Here is a 19792-nt window from a genome sequence, read left to right on the forward strand (position 1 = left end):
AAAAGGAATAATTTTAACATATGTATTCCCAGTTTGCTTACATCACTCCTCCTTAAATATCTCTAATGATTTACAACTGATAGCACATTAATAAATCTATGCTCCTTACTCCTCTGTGCCGTATGAGTTGAGGAACTGAACACACTGTTCTTATTACTCACTTCATCAAAATATCACAAGGATTAATTAATTTGTTAAACAATGCTGGGAAAACTAACCAAACAAATGCAAAAAAAAAATGATAGTTGATAGAATTCGGCAGGCCAGGGGGCACATTGGTGCAGCGGTAGAGTCAGTGGCGGACTGGCCAGGGTGTCAGCTTGCCCGATGGCAAGTGGGCCCCTGATGAAGTGGGCCCCCTTTGTCTCCTGGCAACCAATATTTTTAGACCCAGTCCTCCACTGGGTAGAGTTGCTGCTTTACAGCGCCAGAGACCCGGGTTCCATCCTGACTACGGATGCTGTCTGTGTGGAGTTTGTACGTTCTGTGACTGCATAGGTTTTCTCTGGGTGCTCCGGTTTCATCACACATTTCAAAGACGTGCAGGTTTGTAGGTTAATCTGTAAATTAATCTGTCCCTCATGTGTGTAGGATTGGACTAGTGTACGGGTGATCGTTGAATGCTAACCAGTCAACTGAAACACTGTACATGATTATAATCGAGTCATCCACAGTGTACATTTACAGAGTACAGGGAATAACATTTAGTGTAAGATAAAATCTAGTGAATTCTGATTAAAGGTAGTCAGAGAGTCTTCAATTAGGTAGATAGTAGCTCAGGAACACTCTTTAGTTGTTGAGTGGTTCAGTTGGGAAGAAATTGTCCCTAAACCTGGAGATACCTGCGCGTATTTTCACACTTCTGTACCTCTTGTCTGATGGGAGAGGGAAGAAGAAAAAGTGACCAGGGTGGGAAATGTCCTTGATTATGCCGGTGGCCTTGCCGAGGCAGCGTGAGGTGTAAATGGAGTAACTGGAAGGGAGGTTGGTTTGTGTGATGGCCTGGGCTGCGTCCACAATTCTCTGCAATTTCTTCTGCTCAGCAGAAGGACATTTTCTATGGCATATATGATTCTCTGCCTCAGGAGTTACAGTGTCAGTTACAGTATTCTTTCTGTGTTTTACTGGCAACTCAACCGAGAGCAGTTAATCCAGCACAAAAATGTTTAAAAGGAAGATTATTGAAAAAAAAGGCATCCCCTTTGAAGTAAATGTCAGGAATGTGAAGCACAAGGTAGCAGTTTTTTTTCCTCAGAAGAAATCATATGTACGTTTATATTTTAAACCTGCTTTCCTGAACACATCTGCATGCACACGTATGCACATAAGGATCAGGGATTTCACGGTTGTTAAAGTGAGCCATTTCTTTCCACTTTTGCACTGATGGCCACAGTCAGCGTTAGCAGGTCAATTGGATGCAGCCATCTGCCTGAAATGGAGTCTCTGGAGCCCTCTCCTGCACACGCTGTGGCTTTTCCATTTCCTGCACCATCTGGTTTATTGAGCAGTGTGAAGGTTAATCATTTTCAGATTCGCTGCGATCCTGCTTTAAGAAGGTATTGAATTCTAAATTGCGCGACACCAAATATTGCAGCAAGCCGCAGTTGCAATTTAAATGCAAAATGTAATGAAAATGACTATTCATGTAACATTTTGCATTGTGAACCTTGAAAATGTCAAGCAAATTCACTATATACCTGCAACACAGATTCATCAAATCTTTTCAGCAAATGGCTGACATTTCCAGCACTGTGTTCAACTGCTCCTGTCAAATGTCTGACAGAATTATCAATAAGATTGATAATTCACCTGTATAGAGAGAGACAGAGAGAAATATAGCACAGAAACAGGCCCTTTGGCCCATCAGGTCTGTACTAACCATCAACCACCCCATTTATGCTAATCTTGCATTAATCCCATTGGAACACTTAGCACAGGAACAGGCCCTTCAACCCAGGCCCTTCTGTGCCAAGCATGATGTCGAGACCAACTCTCATCTACCTGCACATGGTTCAATGGTGATTTTATGGTCACGTGCAAATGCACAGTGAAATTATTTTCTTACACACAGTCCAGTACAGTATTCCCATAGCTAAGCACATCCTTGATTAGCAAGTGTACAGAGATAGTCTAATGAGCCCGCATGCAAAAGGCACAATGTTTTGGCGCCATTTTCAAAGTTCAGTCCACGCTCTAGTTCTTATAGGAACAAAGAAACATTAAAAAATAGGTGCCATTCGGCCCTTCGTGCCAGTACTGCCATTCAATATTATCATGGCTGATCATCCAAAAATCAGTAACCCCGTTCCTGCTTTCTCCCCACATCCCTTGATTCTGTTAACCCTAAGAGCTACATCTAACTCTCTCTTAAATACATCAACGTGTATTCAAGAGAATACATCAGGAATAGTTGGGGCTCATGTTGTCGTGGTGAGCCCTGTCAACTGACCTTAGTCTGGCGAACGACAACAAACAGAGACAGCAGCAGCACCGCAGCTTGGCACAAACCCAGAGCATGCGCCCTTTGGAGGGCGGGCACCTAAGGATGTCGAACCAGATGGCATCAATCACCCTGCCGCAGACTTCTGCTGCCTCAAATGCAAGAAGATTAGGAACAGTGAATTTGAGCGGTGCCCGATCCTGGCAAGCCCTGGGCTGCATAATCCATACCCTGCCATTCCCTACATATCTATATGTCTATCCAAAAGTCTCTTAAATGGCACTAATGTATATGCCTCTACCACCACCCCCAGCAACATGTTTCAGCCACTCACCACCCCCTGAATGAAAAAAACTTGCTTTGCACGTCTCCTTTAAACTTACTCCTTTCTCCTTAAAGCCATGCCCTCCAGTATTTGATATTTCCATGCTGGGAAAAAGATTCTGACTGTCTACCCAAAATTCAATCAACCCTTCCCAGATTCTGCCATTTACTAAGGAAAATTTGCAATGACCAATTAATTTACTGATCTGCTCACCTTCGGCGAGGGAGGATACAATTAGGACTGAGATGAGGAAATACATTTTTTAGGACTGAGATGAGGAAAAACTTTTTCACCCAGAGAGTTGTGAATCTGCGGAATTCTCTGCCACAGAAGGCAGTGGAGGCCAATTCACAGGAAGATTTCAAGAGAGAGTTAGATTTAGCTCTTAGGGCTAAAGGAATCAAAGGAATATGGGGAAAAAGCAAGAACAGGGTATTGATTTTGGATGATCAGCCAGATCATATTGGGCGGCGGTTCTGGCTCGAAGGGCCGAATGGCTACTCCTGCACCTATTTTCTATGTTTCCATACCAAAGCAACCAGGTGAAGCCCGTTCGATCAGAGGGAGGATGTACCAACTTCCCACAGGTAACATCTGACGTCAGGATTGAACCCTGGCTCTCTGGCGCTGTGAGGCAGCTGCTATAATGGCTATGCCATTGTGCTGCCCCATCGCCACAAGTTTCTATCACTATGAATTCTCCCTGACTCAAAGTTTCTGAAAAGAAACTGCAATACTACAACCAGAAATAAAAACAGTAAATACTGGAAAGAGGAAGGTTTACGAGGATGTTGCCAAGACTCAAGGGTCTACGGTAGAGGGTAAGTTTGGTCAGGCTAGGAGTTTAATTCCTGAAGTGCAGGAGACTGAGAGGTGATCTTATAGAGATGTGTAAAATCATGAGGAAATAGATAGGGTAAATGCACACAGTCTTTTATCCAACGTTGGGGAATCAGGTACTAAATCAGCCATGATCATATTGAATGGCGGTGCAGGCTCGAAGGGCCGAATGGCCTACTCCTGCACCTATTTTCTATGTTTCTATGTTTCTAAAGGACACAGGTTTAAGCTGAGAGGGGCTAGATTTAATAGGAACCAAAGGGGCAACTTTTCACTCAGAGTATGGTGGATACGTGGAATGAACTGCCAGAGGAAATCGTTGATGCAGGTACTTTAACAGTATTCCCAACATATATTAGTGTTTGACTCTATGATACTTGGGACAGGTACATGGATAGGAAAGGTTAAGAGGGATCTGGTACAGGCAATTGGGATAAGCTTATCTGGGACAGCTTGGTTGGCATGGATGGGTTGTGCCAAAGGGCCTGTTTCTGTGCCATAAGACTCTATGGTTTTTGGGCGGCACAGTGGCGCAGCGGTAGAGTTGCTGTTTTACAACGCCAGAGACCAAGGTTCGATCCTGACTATGGATGCTGTCTGTAAAGAGTTTGTACATTCTCCCAATGACCGTGTGGGTTTTCTCTAGGTGCTCCAGGCTCATCCCACACTTCAAAAACGTACAGGTTTGTAGGTTATTTGGCTTCTGTAAATTGTAGATTGTCCCTTGTGTGTAGTGTATGAGGTGGTCGGAGCAGACTTGGTGGGCTGAAGTGCCTGTTTCCAGGCTGTATCTCTAAAGTCTAAAACTATAACTCTACTCAGCTGGTCAGTAAGGATCAGAACTTTCTCATTAGAGGTTACCGACTTAAAATGCTGTCTTTTTTCCTTTTGCTGAGTATCATCTAAGACCTACAGAAAGAGCATAATTAGGCCATCCAGCCCTTCAAGTTTACTCCACCATTCAATCATGGCTGATCTATCTTTTCCTCTCAAGCCCATTCTCCTGCTTTCTTAAAAACTGATATATTTAAGGCATAGATTCTTGATTAGTACGGGTGTCAGGGGTTATGGGAGAAGGCACGAGAATGGGGTTAGGAGGGAGAGGTAGATCAGCCATGATTGAATGGCGGAGTAGACGATGGGCCGAATGGCCTAATTCTGCTCCTGTCACCTATGACCTTGTGATCTTATGAGCCAAACGCAGGCAGGTGTGACTAGTGCAGATGGGATATGTTGGTCGGTGTGGGCAAATTGGGACGAAGGGCCTGTTTCCACAACTCTATTACTCTATTTCTCAGGTATTCAGTTCTTTCTATCCACTACCTTTCTGCTCTGGGATTCTTCCATGTCCAGCTCCTAGTTAGACAGACGGCCAAATGCTGCTTTCTAACACCAGTGCTTGGAACTCAAATATGTTGTGATTGTGTTTCACTAAAGAGGCTCCAAGGGCTAATTAAAACTTATCATCCATCTGTAAACTGATATGCCATGTGGATTCATTGTACGTTTAATTCAGGGACATTGATTCTAAAGATTAACAGCTCACAAACTCACCAAAATTACCAAAAGGTCAGGTTTTAAAGGCATGGACACAAGGAACTGGTTTACAACAAAAAAGACATAGTGCTGGAGTAACTCGACAAGGCAGGCAGCATCTCCGGAGATCACGGAGAGGTGACATTTTGGGTTGGGACCCTTCATCAAACTGAATGTGGTGGGGTAGGGGAAAGAAAGCTGAACGAAAGGTGTTAGACAAAAATGCTGGAGAAACTCAGCGGGTGAGGCAGCATCTATGGAGCGAAGGAAATAGGGTGGGATACATTGTAGAAACTAAGAACTGCAGATGCTGGATTTTACTAAAGATAGACTCACTTCAGACATGAAGAAGGGTCCCGACCCAAATTGGCACCGATCCTTTTGCTCCAGAGATGCTGCTTGACCCGCTGAGTTACTCCAGCATTTTGCGTCTATCTGTGACAGGATACAGTCGAGCAAGTCATAGGTGGATACAGGTGAGTGGGGTGTTTGTTAGGCAGATGGTTGGACAATGGCCAGACAATATGTAGGTGATAAGGGTATTGTGAAAAACTTTAGGCCCCATACATGAGGATGGATGAGCTGTCTCGCACGAGGGTCCAGGGGTGGTTTACAAGAATGATCCTGGGGATGACTGGGTTAATATATGAGGAGTGTTTGAAAGATCTGAGTCTATACTTGCTGGAGTTTAGAAGCATGAGGGGGGATCTCATTGAAACCTCCAGATACTGAAAGGCCTGGATAGAGTGGATGTGGAGAGGAAGTTTCCATGAAATATGGAAGTGGTGGCGCTGCCTTGCAGCTGCGGCTCGCCTGCAGTCCGTTTGTCTTTTCTGTTTTTTGTTTTCTTTTGTCCTGTTTTTACAGTTTATTTCGGTTTATTTAGCTGTGTATGTGTGGGGGGGTTGGTGTAACATGTTTTTTGACTCTTCCTTCGGGGGGATGCGACCTTTCCTGCCATATCCCCGTCTCCGTATCCGTCTGCGCTGAGGCCTATCGCGGAGCTGGCGGCCTCCAACTGCGACCGACCTCGAGGCTGTGGAGGCAGAGCCAGGACTTACCGGCGCGAGCCTGGCCGACTTCGGGGTTGTGGTTGCGGTGCGACACAACTTCCGACCCGACTTTGGAGCCTCGGAGGCTCGGCCGCGGGCCAGTGGTCGACATCATCGGGAGCTCGAGTTCTGTTTTCCGGAGCTCCCGCAACTACAGCTGCGTCCGCTGGACTGGAGGACGGCAGCATCGGCAGCTTCGACCGCCCCGGGCCGCGGAGTTTGAACCAGCCCGTTTGCGGAGCTCGGATTCAGCCGCGGGACTTACCTACCATCACTCGGCGGGGTCACAACATCGGATGCTTGGATTGCCTCAGCGCAGAGGGAGAGCAAGGAGGGAAGGGACAGTGACTTTGGGACTTTAAACTGTGTTGAGAGTTTGTTATTTATTCTATGTTATGACTGCAGGCTAAACCATATTGTTTGTTTTGTTTTGTTTTTGTCTTTTGTTTTGTCTCTTTTCTTATTGATTGATTGTGTTGTGATGTGTTTACCTTGTTTACCAGAGGGACTAAAGATGGAAATTAGCTACTGGCTACAATCTTGCGTATTACATGTAAATGTTTATTAATATGCACTGTCCCTATACAAATAAAACTTAAACTTAAACTTAAACTTAATAGGAGAGTCTGGAACCGGAGGGCATGTGCCTTAGAATAAAAGGATGTACGTTTAGAAAGGAGATGAGAAGGAATTTCTTTAGCCAGAAAGTAGTGAATCTGTGGATTTCATGGCTGTGGAGACCAAGTCATGGTGAGAGGGAAAAATAAATCAGCCATGATTAAATGGCGGAGTAGACTCAAAGGGCTGAATGGCCTAACTCTGCACCTATACATAGATACATAGACAATAGGTGCAGGAGTAGGTCATTTGGCCCTTTGAGCCAACAGCACCATTCAATGTGATCATGGCTGATCATCCACAATCAGTACCCCGTTCCTGCCTTCTCCCCACACCCCTTGATTCCTCTGGCCCCAAGAGCTCTATCTAACCCTCTTTTGAATCTATCCAGTGAATCGGCCTCCACTGCCTTCTGAGACAGAGAATTCCACAAATTGAGGGAGTGCAGCTGGGTTCACGAGGTTAATTCCAGGATTGGCGGGACTGTCATATGATGAAAGATTGGAGTGACTGGGCTTGATTTCACTGGAATTTAGAAGGATGAAATTTGGACCTTATAGAAACATATAAAATTATTAAGGGATTGGACACGCTAGATGCAGGAAACATGCTCCCGATGTTGGGGGAGTCCAGAACCAGGAGCCACAGTTTAAGAATAAGGGGTATGCCATGTCTCAGCCACATATCTAAGATGTTGACGCCATAGATAAAGTCCCAGCCATGGTGGTAATTCCCAATTACATTCAAAACACAAGCTGCAGCACTGCATTTGACATTTTAAATTTATTTGTGTACAGGATGTAGGATGCCACTAGCAATATCAATATTTACGGTTCATCTCTATTTGACCCCGAGTGGAGGAAGCTGTTAAGAGTGAATCACATTTGTTAGTTGCGCCTGAATTTATATTCTAGGCAAAACTGGGAAGAACCTAACCTCTACTGGATGGGTTTTTACAAGAATCTGGTACTCTGTAAAATAAATATTTGGGCAATGCTCTGTATTATTACAAAAGAAGCCTGAATCATAGGCCAGGCTGAAAGGGCCTGACTGGGTAAGAGGCCAGATATTGTGTATTGTGTATGGGGATGCACATTGTTCACATATAAGTTAATAAGTGATAGGAATTAGGCTTTTCAGCCCATCAAGACTACTCCGCCATTCAATCTTTCCCACTCAACCCCATTCTCCTGACTTCTCCCCATAACCCCTGACACTCACGCTAATCAAGAATCTGTCAATCTCCGCCTTAAAAATATCCATTGACTTGGCCTCCACAGCTGTCTGTGGCAATGAATTCCACAGATTCACCACCCCCTAATTAAAGAAATTCTTCCTCATCTCCTTTGTGCATCCCTTTATTCTGAGGCTATGGCCTCTGGTTCTGGACTTTTCTAGTGGAAACATCCTCAACACGTCCACTCTAACCAGGCCTTTCACTATTCGGTAAGTTTCAATGAGGTCTCTGCCTCAACCAACTAAACTACAGTGACTACAGGCCCAGTGCCGTCAAATGCTCATCCTATGTTAACCCAATCATTCCTTTGTGATGCTCTGATCTGCTCATTGTGGGATAAGTTGGTGCTGAAAATATGCAGCAGCTTTACAGGGTTGGTACTTTGTTGCTCGATATACCTGGTGTCTGCTCCTGACATGGAACAAGGGTTCATTTCCTGCTTTCTTCTGAGTTGGAAGCTGCCACACCATGAAGTCAAAGCTGCTGTTACACAATTCTACTTCTGCAATCCCGACTTCCTCTTTCGAATTTCAAAATTGTTTGTCCCACTTAACGTAACAGCAGGATGACAACACATGTACAATGCAGGATGTACTCAGTGTGCAGAAATATATGTTCTTGAAACATTTAAATCTCAGCCATTAAAATCACCATTTCATGAATTACTATTTCATCAATTAACTTGCAAGATGTCGTAGCGCAGTGTTTGAATTTTTGAATTGCTGTCCACAATCCTATATTATTAAGTCATAGAAAACGGAACAGTACAGCACAGAAACAGTGCAGGGGCAAGACACATGTGCACTGGTGGAGTAGCCGCCAAAGACCCAGGTTCAATCTTGACCTCATGTGCTGTCTGTGCAGAGTTTGCACATTTCCCCCTGTGACCGCGTAGGTTTTCTCTAGGCACTCTGGTTTCCTCCCACATGCCAAAGACGTGCAGGTTTGTAGGTTAATTGTCTTCTCTAAATGATGCTGAGTTTGTGGGATAGAACTAGTGTACAGGTGAATGCTGGTTAGCATGGACTTGGTGGGCCGAAGGGCCTGGTTCCATGCAGCATCTCTAAACTAAACAGGCCCTTCGGTCCACAATGATGCCAATGACTGGCTATAAAAGTTCAAATTCCGTAACTTCAGCTGGATAAATTTAAATGACGTTAACTAAATAAATCAACAAATAGGAAGCTTGAATTTGCTGCATTTGAGAAAATGTTCGACAGTTAACTGAATACGTCAGTCAGTGGAGGGGCAATACATGCTGGCATGATTGGTACTGCATGATTGAACTTTTAGAACCAGTAAGTTTGTATCATGTTCAGCACAGTCATCGTGGGCCAAAGGGCCTGTTTACTTTAGAGATACAGCATGGAAACAGGCCCTTCGGCCCACCAAGTGTGCACCATCCGGCATTGTTACTCAGGATGGTGCAGAGACAATATTCCTTAACACAGGCAGTTGCTCTAGTATGTTTACATAAGGCTTTGTGGAAGGACTGCTGTTCACACGATAGTTTTGTTGACCGGCAGTATAATAACAAAGGAAGAAATATAACTTACTGATCATTTCAAACAGCTCAGCAATATTCATGGCATTCTTTGCACTTGTTTCGACAAAAATTGCGTCTATGAACTTGACGTATTCCAGGGCGTCCTTTAACGTGACCTCCCTGCAACAGGAAAGAGGATCATTGTCAAGCACATATTGATTAGCAATTGAGAGATTAGACACAGGAAAATGTCTAGCCATGAGGTTGAATAACTTTCTGACATTGAGTTATTACTCATTCACACATATGGAGTGATCTTTCTTTTTAAACGCATTCTATCTGCCTTATGATGTTGTACCTACCTTACATTGAATGACGGCCTCTTATAGTGAAGACTGTGCACATCATTTCCAGAATAATAGACCATAAGACATAGGAGCAAAATAGGCCATTTGGCCCATTGAATCTGCTCCGCCATTCGATCATAGCTGATCTATTTTTCCCTCTCAACCCCATTCAACCAACGAGTCCATTATGGGCATCAGACCACCTTTCACCCGAACACCTTTTCTATCCTACACATTAGCAACAATTTATAGGTCAATTAACCTACAAACCTGCACGTGTTCGGAATGTGGGAGGAAACCGGAGCACTTGGAGAAATTCCACTCTGTCACAAGGAGAACATGCAAACTCCGTACAGGCAGCACCCATAGTCAGGATCGAACCCGATTCTCTGGCACTATAAGGCAGAAACTCTACCACAGCACCTCTATAACCTTTAACTTATCTATTATAATTTTCCAAAACAATGAACCTGTTGGCAGTGTGGCAGAGAGCTGAACAGAGTGACACCAGTAGATAGACACAAAATGCTGGATAATTCAGCAGGTCATCTGTGGAGAAAAGGAATTAGGTGACATTTCAGCTCGAGACCCTCTTCAGACCCTTGCGAGTCTAGGTTAAAACGTGGTCGGAGAGCCGGAGGAATCACAGAGGGGGTGCAGCGAGAGAGGATGTCGCCGAACGGCCATCGGAGAGAGGAGGAGAAGTCAGCATACCTCGAGGAGATTTTGCAGTGGAGCAGACAAAATGTGCAGGAAGGAACTGCAGATGCTGGTTTACCCCAGCTGGTTCACCAGCATCTGTAGTTCCTGCCCACACTAAGTGACAGCAATGTTTTGCACAGATGCCATACCAAGACTCTCATGGACAAAACTAATCTACATTGTATCTTCTTTTCAAAGCAACATTGTTTGTGCAGTGCAGGTACCAACCTGATGTCTGCCAGGTCACACTTGTTGCCAGCGATCGCCACCACGATGTTCTCAGGCCCGTGCTCCTTCAACTCTTTGACCCATTTCTTCAAAGTGTAGAACGATTCCTGAGGGAAAATTTGCCAATTTGATAGAGCTCCAAATAAAACAGATTGTTCTCTCACAGTTCAATAGTTTGGTTTTAGAAATTAAAATACAACATGTTAGGGCTGAAATTCATCTATCTGTGCAAACCAGTGATGCGTGTGCAAGGAACTCCTAAAATTCATCTCCATTTAAGTCAATTTAACCCTGCCCATTTTGGGAATTTTTTTTCAATTCTCATTGTCTATTTGGTTATTCTATATTATTATTTTTCATACATTAGAGATGCTGCCAGGAAAAAGGTTCTTCAGCCTATCCGTCTGAAGTCTGATTTAGCAATCAGAAGAAGGCTCCCGACCCGAAATGTCACCCATCCTTTTTCTCCGGAGATGCTCCCTGTCCCACTGAGTTGCTCCAGCACTTTCTGTCTATCTTCAGCCCATTAAGTCCACGCTGTCCATCGAGCACCTGTTCAAGCTAGTTCTATGCTATCCTATCTTCTCATCCACTCCCTATGCACTAGGGGCAATTTACAGAGGACAATTAACCTACAAACCCGCATATATTTGCAATGTGGGAGGAAACCTAAACACCCAGAGGAAACCCATGCGGTCACTGGGAGAACACGCAAACTCCACGCACACAGCACCCGAGTTCAGGATCAAACTCAGGTCTCTGGCGCTATGAGGCAACAGCTCTACCAGCTGCAACATTTAATCAATATTTATTTCCTTTATCTCACACCAATTACCAATGAGAATGATGTTGATGTTTACTAACCGTCACCATATTCCTTTAGCAATGAACAATATACTGGAGAAACTTAGTGTGTCCAATTGTTGCCACTCTTCCCACTGAGTACAACCTTGGATTGCAACCTTGGTCGTGGTCGGGGAGCGTATGTGTCTCAGTGACCCTTAGAGCTATGCCAGCGGGAGATTCGTCTCCTGTTAGGGTCTCCCATGCGGGACAGGTCGAAGGGTAGAGGCGAGATGAAGAGCGGTCCACTGGTCCTCCAGGTTGGAGGTTGAGCACAGGGCTAACAATCCTGTCTCGTAAAACAAATATGTTACGGAAACAGCAACTGAAGGAATCAACACTACTGGGCGTGATGGACTTCCAGGACTTTCGACAGATGCTAGGATGAATGTACCAGACAGCATCCCAAGGATAGTCCTGCACTGGACACCGGAGGGGAAAAGGAGAATGGACCTGGCCTGGGGTAGTGTCCAGAAGCTAGCCCAGAACAGACAGGAGTGGAGGACCTTCGTTGCTGCCTTACATGCCAGGAGGCATAATAGGCAGTAAGTAAGTAAGTTCCCATTGAGTTCATTCAGCAGATTGTGGTCCTAGATTCCAGCATTTGCAGTCCCTTGTGCGTCTATTTTCCATGTTCTCTCTCCACTACAATGGTCACTGTTTGCTTTCTTCACTTGATCGTGTTTCACGACAACTCTCTATTGCACAGAATAATTGGATCCAACAGCACAATAGTCTCCATGAATCATCAGTAGTCCAGGCCTCTGGATTATAAACCGCCGTAATATGTATAACACAAAATGCCCTCTGCAATCTTTTATCTTTCAGACAGAAACCACCATTTAAATATTGGAATTTTGAAAAGTAACCTATTCTTGTTCATTTTTTTCACCCAAAGGGTGGATGTAATCTGGAAAACACTGTCCAGCTGTGTGGAGGAAGTTTAAGAAGTATCAAGAAAAGCAATTGAATCGTCAAGTACTGAGAAATAGGATTGATATAGATGGGTACTTGGCGTTCACCATGGTTGAAGGGTCTGTTTGTGTCCTGTCCTACTCTAAGCCTCTGGAGGGAAGGGCTTGTTGTTCAATGCTCCTCTTTGGTGGGCTAACCAGAGGATTTCATTCCATGGGGCGAATCATCTATTTTGTTTATGTTGCATCATCGTCATAATCACACAGAACAGAAACATGACTTTCGGCAAAACTTGTCCATGCCGACCAAGATGCTCCATCTAAACTAGTTCTATTTGTCCACATTTGGCCCATATCCCTCTAAGCCTTTCCTATCCATGTACCTGTCCAAGTGTCCTTTAAATGCTGGTATAGTACATGGCTCAACTACCTCCTCTAGCAGCTCGTTCCATATACCCACCACTATCCCTTTGTATAGGTATGTTGCAAAGCCTACCTGAAGCGTCGTTGAATATCTGCCGCTGAGGTTGTGCGCGATTTTGGCGCCGTTTAGAGGGGGCGGGTTTAAAACGCGATTTTCTCTAAGCTGTTCCAATCGAAAATGTTCAGCCTAGTTAATTATTAACGAAAAATCGCTGATAGACCCCGTCGCAAAAGCTATTATTAGGTTTAAAGGCCTTGAATAATAGTTATAGTAGTTTAAAAATCAATCTTTAAACCCGCGACCGTCAGCAACCGCAGCGTCTCATAAAGCAGACAGCTGAAGGTAGGCTGTATATTTTTACATTCAAAAGGGCTTCTAAAGATCCTTTTATACAAAATTTAATATTGCGAGTAGCTCAATTTGGGCCCATTATATCGCGCAGTATTTTTCTCGGCATTTGAGGCACAAATCTACCGCAATGTGAACGTTCTAAACCAGCGCGTTCCACAGGGACCCACTGGAAAGCTGATTTAAATGGGCATTTATTTACAGCAATTGAACACTGAATTCCTTCCATTTGGCCTATAAATTAATGTAAATGAGATTTTAAAATCATGTTTTATTGTGAATTATTTGTGAATATTATTTGGACATTTAGGCTATTTAAAAATGTTAATCATTTATTAAGAAATGGATAGATGTTTAGATCTAGTAATTGAAGTCTGAAATTAGCTACAATTAGGTAACTAACTAATTATATGCTTTAATTTCAGGTCATCCAAGTAAGATTATTTTATATTTGTTTCAGAATGCTTCAATCTATGATAACTGAAAATTTCATTCAGTTCTCTTAATTTTTAAGAAAGTTATGGGCTTTTGACTGTTCACGATCACAACTTTTTTGTTATGTCCAAAGAAAATCAATAGGGAACAAGATGCTCATTTCCGAGTATGAAAATGGCCATAACTTTTTAAATACTTGAGATATGAAAGTGAATTAGATGTCAAATTAAACTTATTTTTATGCTTTATCTGATGGGATAAATTACAGACTTGATTTTTAAAATCTCAAAATTTTGTAACATTGCTACTTTGTATGTTTCTATGTCCTTCAAATTGAACTCTCTCACCATAATACTAACCATCTCTCTCAATAAGGCCTAGCAGGCTGATCATACTTTGGTACCAAATCTGGTGACTCGAAAAATAATTCCACTGTGTTTTACACATGTGACAATAAAGCACCATTGAACCATAATAGAAACATAGAAAATAGGTGCAGGAGGAGGCCATTTTGCCCTTCGAGCCTGCACCGCCATTCATTGTGCTCATGGTTGATCATCCACAATCAGTAACCCGTGCCTGCCGTCTCCCCATATCCCTTGATTCTGCAAGCCTCTCCAGCTCTATCAAGCTCTCTTTTAAATTCATCCAGTGAATTGGCCTCCACTGCCTTCTATGGCAGAGAATTCCACAAATTCACAACTCTCTGGGTGAAAACGTTTTTCTCATCTCAGTTTTAAATGGCCTCCCCTTTATTCTTAGACTGTGGCCCCTGCTTTTGGATTCCCACATCATTGGGAACATTTTTCCTGCATCTAACTTGTCCAGTCCTTTTATAATTTTATACGTTTCTATAAGATATCCTCTCATCCTTCTAAACTCCAGTGAATAAAAGCCCACTCTTTCCAATCTTTCCTCATATGACAGTCCCGCCATCCCGGGGATTTACCTCGTGAACCTATGCTGCACTGCCTCGATAGCAAGGATGTCCTTTCACAAATTAAGAGACCAAAACTGCACACAATACTCCAGATGTGGTCTCACCAGAGCCCTGTACAATTGCAGGCTGCAGATCAGGCGCAGACAGATGGTCCAGACATGACAGACAGGCTTTTCACACCAGGGTGACCCTCCACCGGGAAGTGATGTGGGGTCTGTTTTGTTTGCCTGGAGCTGCACATCTGGACCAGTATAATATCAGAAATGTTGCAGATGAGATTATGGCTCTCTCTGACCCCAGCGCATGCAATCAGAAATAGACACCATTCAGGTTGGAAAGATTACTATTTGAGATACTTTACCATGGTCCAGCTGTCCTGGGATGCTGAACACTAGATTTCGTCAAGCATTGCAGGTAAGTGCGAGGTGTTGCAGATTGGGAAGTCAAACCAGGGCAGGACCTTCACAGTGAATGGTTGGGCTCAGGGGAGTGTTGTAGAACAGAGGGATCTAGCAGTGCAGGTACATTGTTCCTTGAAAATGGAGTGACAGGTAGATAGAAGAAGAATTACCTTTATTGTCATTCAGACCTTACGGTCTGAACGAAATTTCGTGCCTGCAGTCATACATACAATAATACAATAATAAACAACAATAAACACAAATTAACATCCACCACAGTGAGTCCTCCAAGCACCTCCTCACTGTGGTGGAGGCAAAAATCTTAGGGCTGCAGTCTCTTCCCTACTCTTCTCCCTCTGCGCTGAGGCGATACCCCACCGGGCGATGGTACAAACAGTCCCGCGGCTCACCGAACCCCGCAAACGGGCCGGCTCAAACACCGCGGCCCGGGGTGGTCGAAGCTGCCGCCCTCCAGTCCAGCGGACGCAGCCGCTGGCCCGCGGCTGAACCCCAGACTCAGGTCGCCGCCGCCAGAACGCCGTCCCAGCCACCGGAGCACCGTTCCAGCCCCGAGCCCGATCGCCCTCACGTGAGTGCCGTTCCTCCCTCGAGCTGGGCCGCTCCGACGGGAGCGCCGTACCTCCCTCGAGCTGGGCCGCTCCGACGGGAGCGCCATACCACCCTCGAGCTGGGCCGCTCCGACGGGAGCGCCATACCTCCCTCGAGCTGGGACGCTCCGACGGGAGCACCGCACCTCCCTCGAGCTGGGCCGCTCCGACGGGAGCGCCATACCTCCCTCGAGCTGGGACGCTCCGACGGGAGCACCGCACCTCCCTCGAGCTAGGCCGCCCCGACGGGAGCGCCGTTCCACCCGCGAGCTGGGCCGCTCCGACGGGAGCGCCACAGCCCCTCACGGGAGAGTCTCAGCCCCGCGCCAGGCCGCCCTCACGGGAGCGTCACAGACCCTCATGGGAGCACCGTTCCAGCCCCGAGCTGGGCCGCCCTCACGGGAGCGAGCCCAGGGCAAGTCCTGACTGGCTCTGCCTCCGGAGTCTCGAGGTCGCCAGTTCCGCCATTAGGCCTCAGCGCAGACGGAGGCAGAGAAGGGGGATACGACAAAAAAGTCGCATTCCCCCGAAGGGAGAGACAGCAAGCCCCGTTTCAACCCCCCCCCCCCCCCACACACATAAACACAACCTAAAAACCAAAAACTTAACTAGACAAAACAAAAAAAAACAACACCAAAAAGTAAAAAACAAACGGACTGCAGGCGAGCTGCTGCTGCCAGATAGTATGGTCATGATGTCTTTCACCATATTGGCCTTCTTCAGATAGGGCATTGAGTACAGAAGTTACCAAGTTGTGACCCATTCATTATGAATGGAAATTTACTATGCGGCTTGTGTTTTGCTCAGAAGATAGACACACAAAAGCTGGAGTAACTCAGCAGGTCAGGTAGCATCTCTGGAGAAAAGAATAGATGGTGTTTTGTGTCAGGACCCTTGTTCAAACTGACTTTACCTTGCACTAAACGTTATCCACGTGATTCCCTTTATCATATATCTGTACACTGTGGACAATCCATTATAATCATGTATTGTCTTTCCGCTGACTGGTTAGCATGCAACAAAAGCTGTTCACTGTACCTCAGTACACGTGGCAATAAACTAAACTCAAAGTTCTCATTAACAAAAAGCTACCTTTAGGAAGGAGATGAGGAACTTCTTTAATCAGAGGGTGCTGAATCTGAGGAGAAGATAGATCAGTCATGATTGAATGGCAGAGTAGACTGAATGTGCCGAATAGCCTAATTCTGCTCCTATCACATGAACTTACATTCCAACTTTCAAATTACACTTAATTTCACCCTAAAATACGCTAAACAAGCATTTTCCCCTCAGACTGATAAGATCGCTCCGACCATATCTTCAAATCCTTTAAACCATGAGCTTCTTCCGTTCACTGAAAGATATGATGTTTCCTGCAGCTGTGAAAACATCTCTTTATCTGTTGGTTGCTACATAGAAGATGTATTCCCAATTTGACCCTTCAGCCATTTTAACCTTAACCTCTCCCTTTCATTCTTTCTACTCAGCATTCGTCCAAACCATCTCCTATTTGAAGCTTTACTTTACGTACATATTCTTACAACACAAAGCAGCATTGCTCACGATCTCTCTCTCTCTTTGAAGTTTCACAATCAATCCGGAACTGTTATCTTTCCTTTTGTAGACACAAAGTGCTGGAGTAACTCAACAGATCAGGCAGCCTCTCTGGAGAAAAAGGATGGGCGACTTTGCGGGTTGGGACCCTTCTTCAGACTTAAGAAGACTGCAAATGGATGGGTCACTTTTTGGGTCGGGAACCTTCTTACATAGAAACATAGAAAATAGGTGCAGGAGTAGGCCATTCGGTCCTTCGAGCCTGCACCACCATTCAATATGATCATGGCTGATCATCCAACTCAGTATCCTGTACCTGCCTTCTCTCCATACCCCCTGATCCCTTTAGCCACAAGGGCCACATCTAACTCCCTCTTAAATATAGCCAATGAGCTGGCCTCAACTACCTTCTGTGGCAGAGAGTTCCAGAGACTCACCACTCTCTGCGTGAAAAATGTCTTTCTCATCTCGGTCCTAAAGGATTTCCCCTTTATCCTTAAACTGTGACCCCTTGTCCTGGACTTCCCCAACATCAGGAACAATCTTCCTGCATCTAGCCTGTCCAACCCCCTAAGAATTTTGTACGTTTCTATAAGATCCCCCCTCAATCTTCTAAATTCTAGCGAGTACAAGCCGAGTCTATCCAGTCTTTCTTCATATGTGATTTGCCACCAAAGTGGATAACCTCACATTCTTGAGACTTCTTCAGTAGAAGAAGGGTCCCGACCCGAAATGTCACCCATCCTTTTTCTGCAAAGATGCTGCCTGACCTGCTAAGTTACTCCAGCACTTTGTGTCTATCTTTGCACCTGTAGATCCTTGCTTCTACTTCCATCCTACCCTTTGGACCTGTTTGCTATCTTCTTTGCTAACTGTACATTAGTAAACAAAAATATCTCAATTTATCTTCAATCCCTTTAAAAATGTTGTTTTTTCCCCCCACTCGCTATGTGGTTTATTTCAAAGACTTAATTAATCACTGGTGCTTCCTGGTCGCATGCTAATCTTTTCCTGGACATTTTAAAGAGAACAAAGTAGAAAGACACGGAACTGCAATTGCTGGTTAATACACAAAAGGACACAAAGTGCTGAAGTAACTCACAAGGTCAGGCAGCATCTCTGGAGAACATGGAAAGGTGATGTTTCCGGTCGAGACTCTTTTTCAGAGAAGCTTTATTAATAACATATCTCTCTAAAGATTGGGAGATTTGTTCCTGTGCAGCACAGTGGCTCAGCGGGTAGTATTGAGGTCTCACAGATCCGGAAACCTCTGGTGTTACCTATTTGGAAGTTGCCTGTATAGAATTCCTCCAAGTGCTGTCTGATTTCCTCCCACATTCCAAAGACAGTATGTGTAGGAAGGAACCGCTGGTTTAAACCAAAGATATACACAAAAAGCTGGAGTAACTCAGCGGGACAGGCAGCATCTCTGGAGAGAAGGAATGGGCGACATTTCGGGTCGAGACCCTTCTTTGACACACAAATGCAATGACCTGCATTGCAGCCCATTGCAATGCAGGTTAAAACAGTAGCCTGCAACATGGTGCAAGTCAAGTCAAGTTTATTTGTCACATACACATACAAGATGTACAGTGAAATGAAAGTGGCAATGCTTGCAGGATTGTGCAAAACAGAACAGAACAGAGCAGTACCAGTATTTACATTAAAAAAAGAAGACACAACAGTATTTACGCCCTGGTGAGATCAGAGTTTAAAGTCCTGATGGCCTGTGGGAGGAAACTCCAACTCATCATCTCTGTTTTCGCAGTGTGACAGCGGAGGCGCTTGCCTGACCGTAGCAGCAGGAACAGTCCGTTGCTGGGGTGGTAGGGGTCCTTCATGATCTTGCTGGCTCTGGATCTGCACCTCTTGGTGTATAGGTCCTGAAAGGGGTGGGGGGGGTGGGGGGGGGGGTGAGTGTAGTTCCCGTGGTGCATTCGGCCGAACGCACTACTCTCTGCAGAGCCTTCCTCAAGAAAGGCTCCCTGTGGTTCCTCCGTAACCACAAATGAATTGATGTAGGATGAGGAGAGGAACATCTGCAAGTGATCTTCCAGACTTTATACATCTAGATAGACACAAGATAGACACAAGATAACTCAGCGGGACAGGCAGCATCTCTGGAGAGGAATGGGTGACTTTTTGGGTCGAGACCCTTCTTCAGTCTGATTAAATTATACATGAATACGTGGATTGTTTCAAACATCTGTACAGACAGCACCCATAGACAGGATCGAACCTGGGTCTCTGGCACTGTAAGGCAGTAACTCTACCGCTGCGCCACCTCCTCTGGCAGCTCGTTCTATATACCAACCACCAAGATGTGTCCATGGCGTTACGGTCCTGTTGAGGTTTGGAAACTGGAAGGGGCGGGCTTGTTTTAGGCTCTGGTATTTCTGACTTCACCTTCCCAAACTAGGCATAAAGTGCTGAAGTAACTCAGTGAGTCAGGCAGCATCTCTGGAGAAAAGGAATAGGTGAAGTTTTGGGTCGGAACTCTTCTTCAGACTGAAC

General features: G+C 45.0%; 1 protein-coding gene across 1 annotated transcript in view; it reads right to left on the bottom strand.

Moving 5' to 3' along the window:
• rab31 (RAB31, member RAS oncogene family) overlaps nucleotides 1–19792 on the bottom strand; it is a 97183-nt gene that overhangs the window by 17721 nt on the left and 59670 nt on the right. Inside the window, exons 5-6 of the mRNA XM_033019824.1 lie at nucleotides 10812–10918; nucleotides 9605–9714 (exon numbers count right to left, since the gene is read on the bottom strand). Coding sequence (XP_032875715.1) covers nucleotides 9605–9714; nucleotides 10812–10918 — 217 coding nt within the window. The remainder of the gene's footprint in view (nucleotides 1–9604; nucleotides 9715–10811; nucleotides 10919–19792) is intronic.

The sequence above is a fragment of the Amblyraja radiata genome, chromosome 4 (assembly GCF_010909765.2).
Source record: "Amblyraja radiata isolate CabotCenter1 chromosome 4, sAmbRad1.1.pri, whole genome shotgun sequence".
Classification (NCBI taxonomy): Eukaryota; Metazoa; Chordata; class Chondrichthyes; order Rajiformes; family Rajidae; genus Amblyraja; species Amblyraja radiata.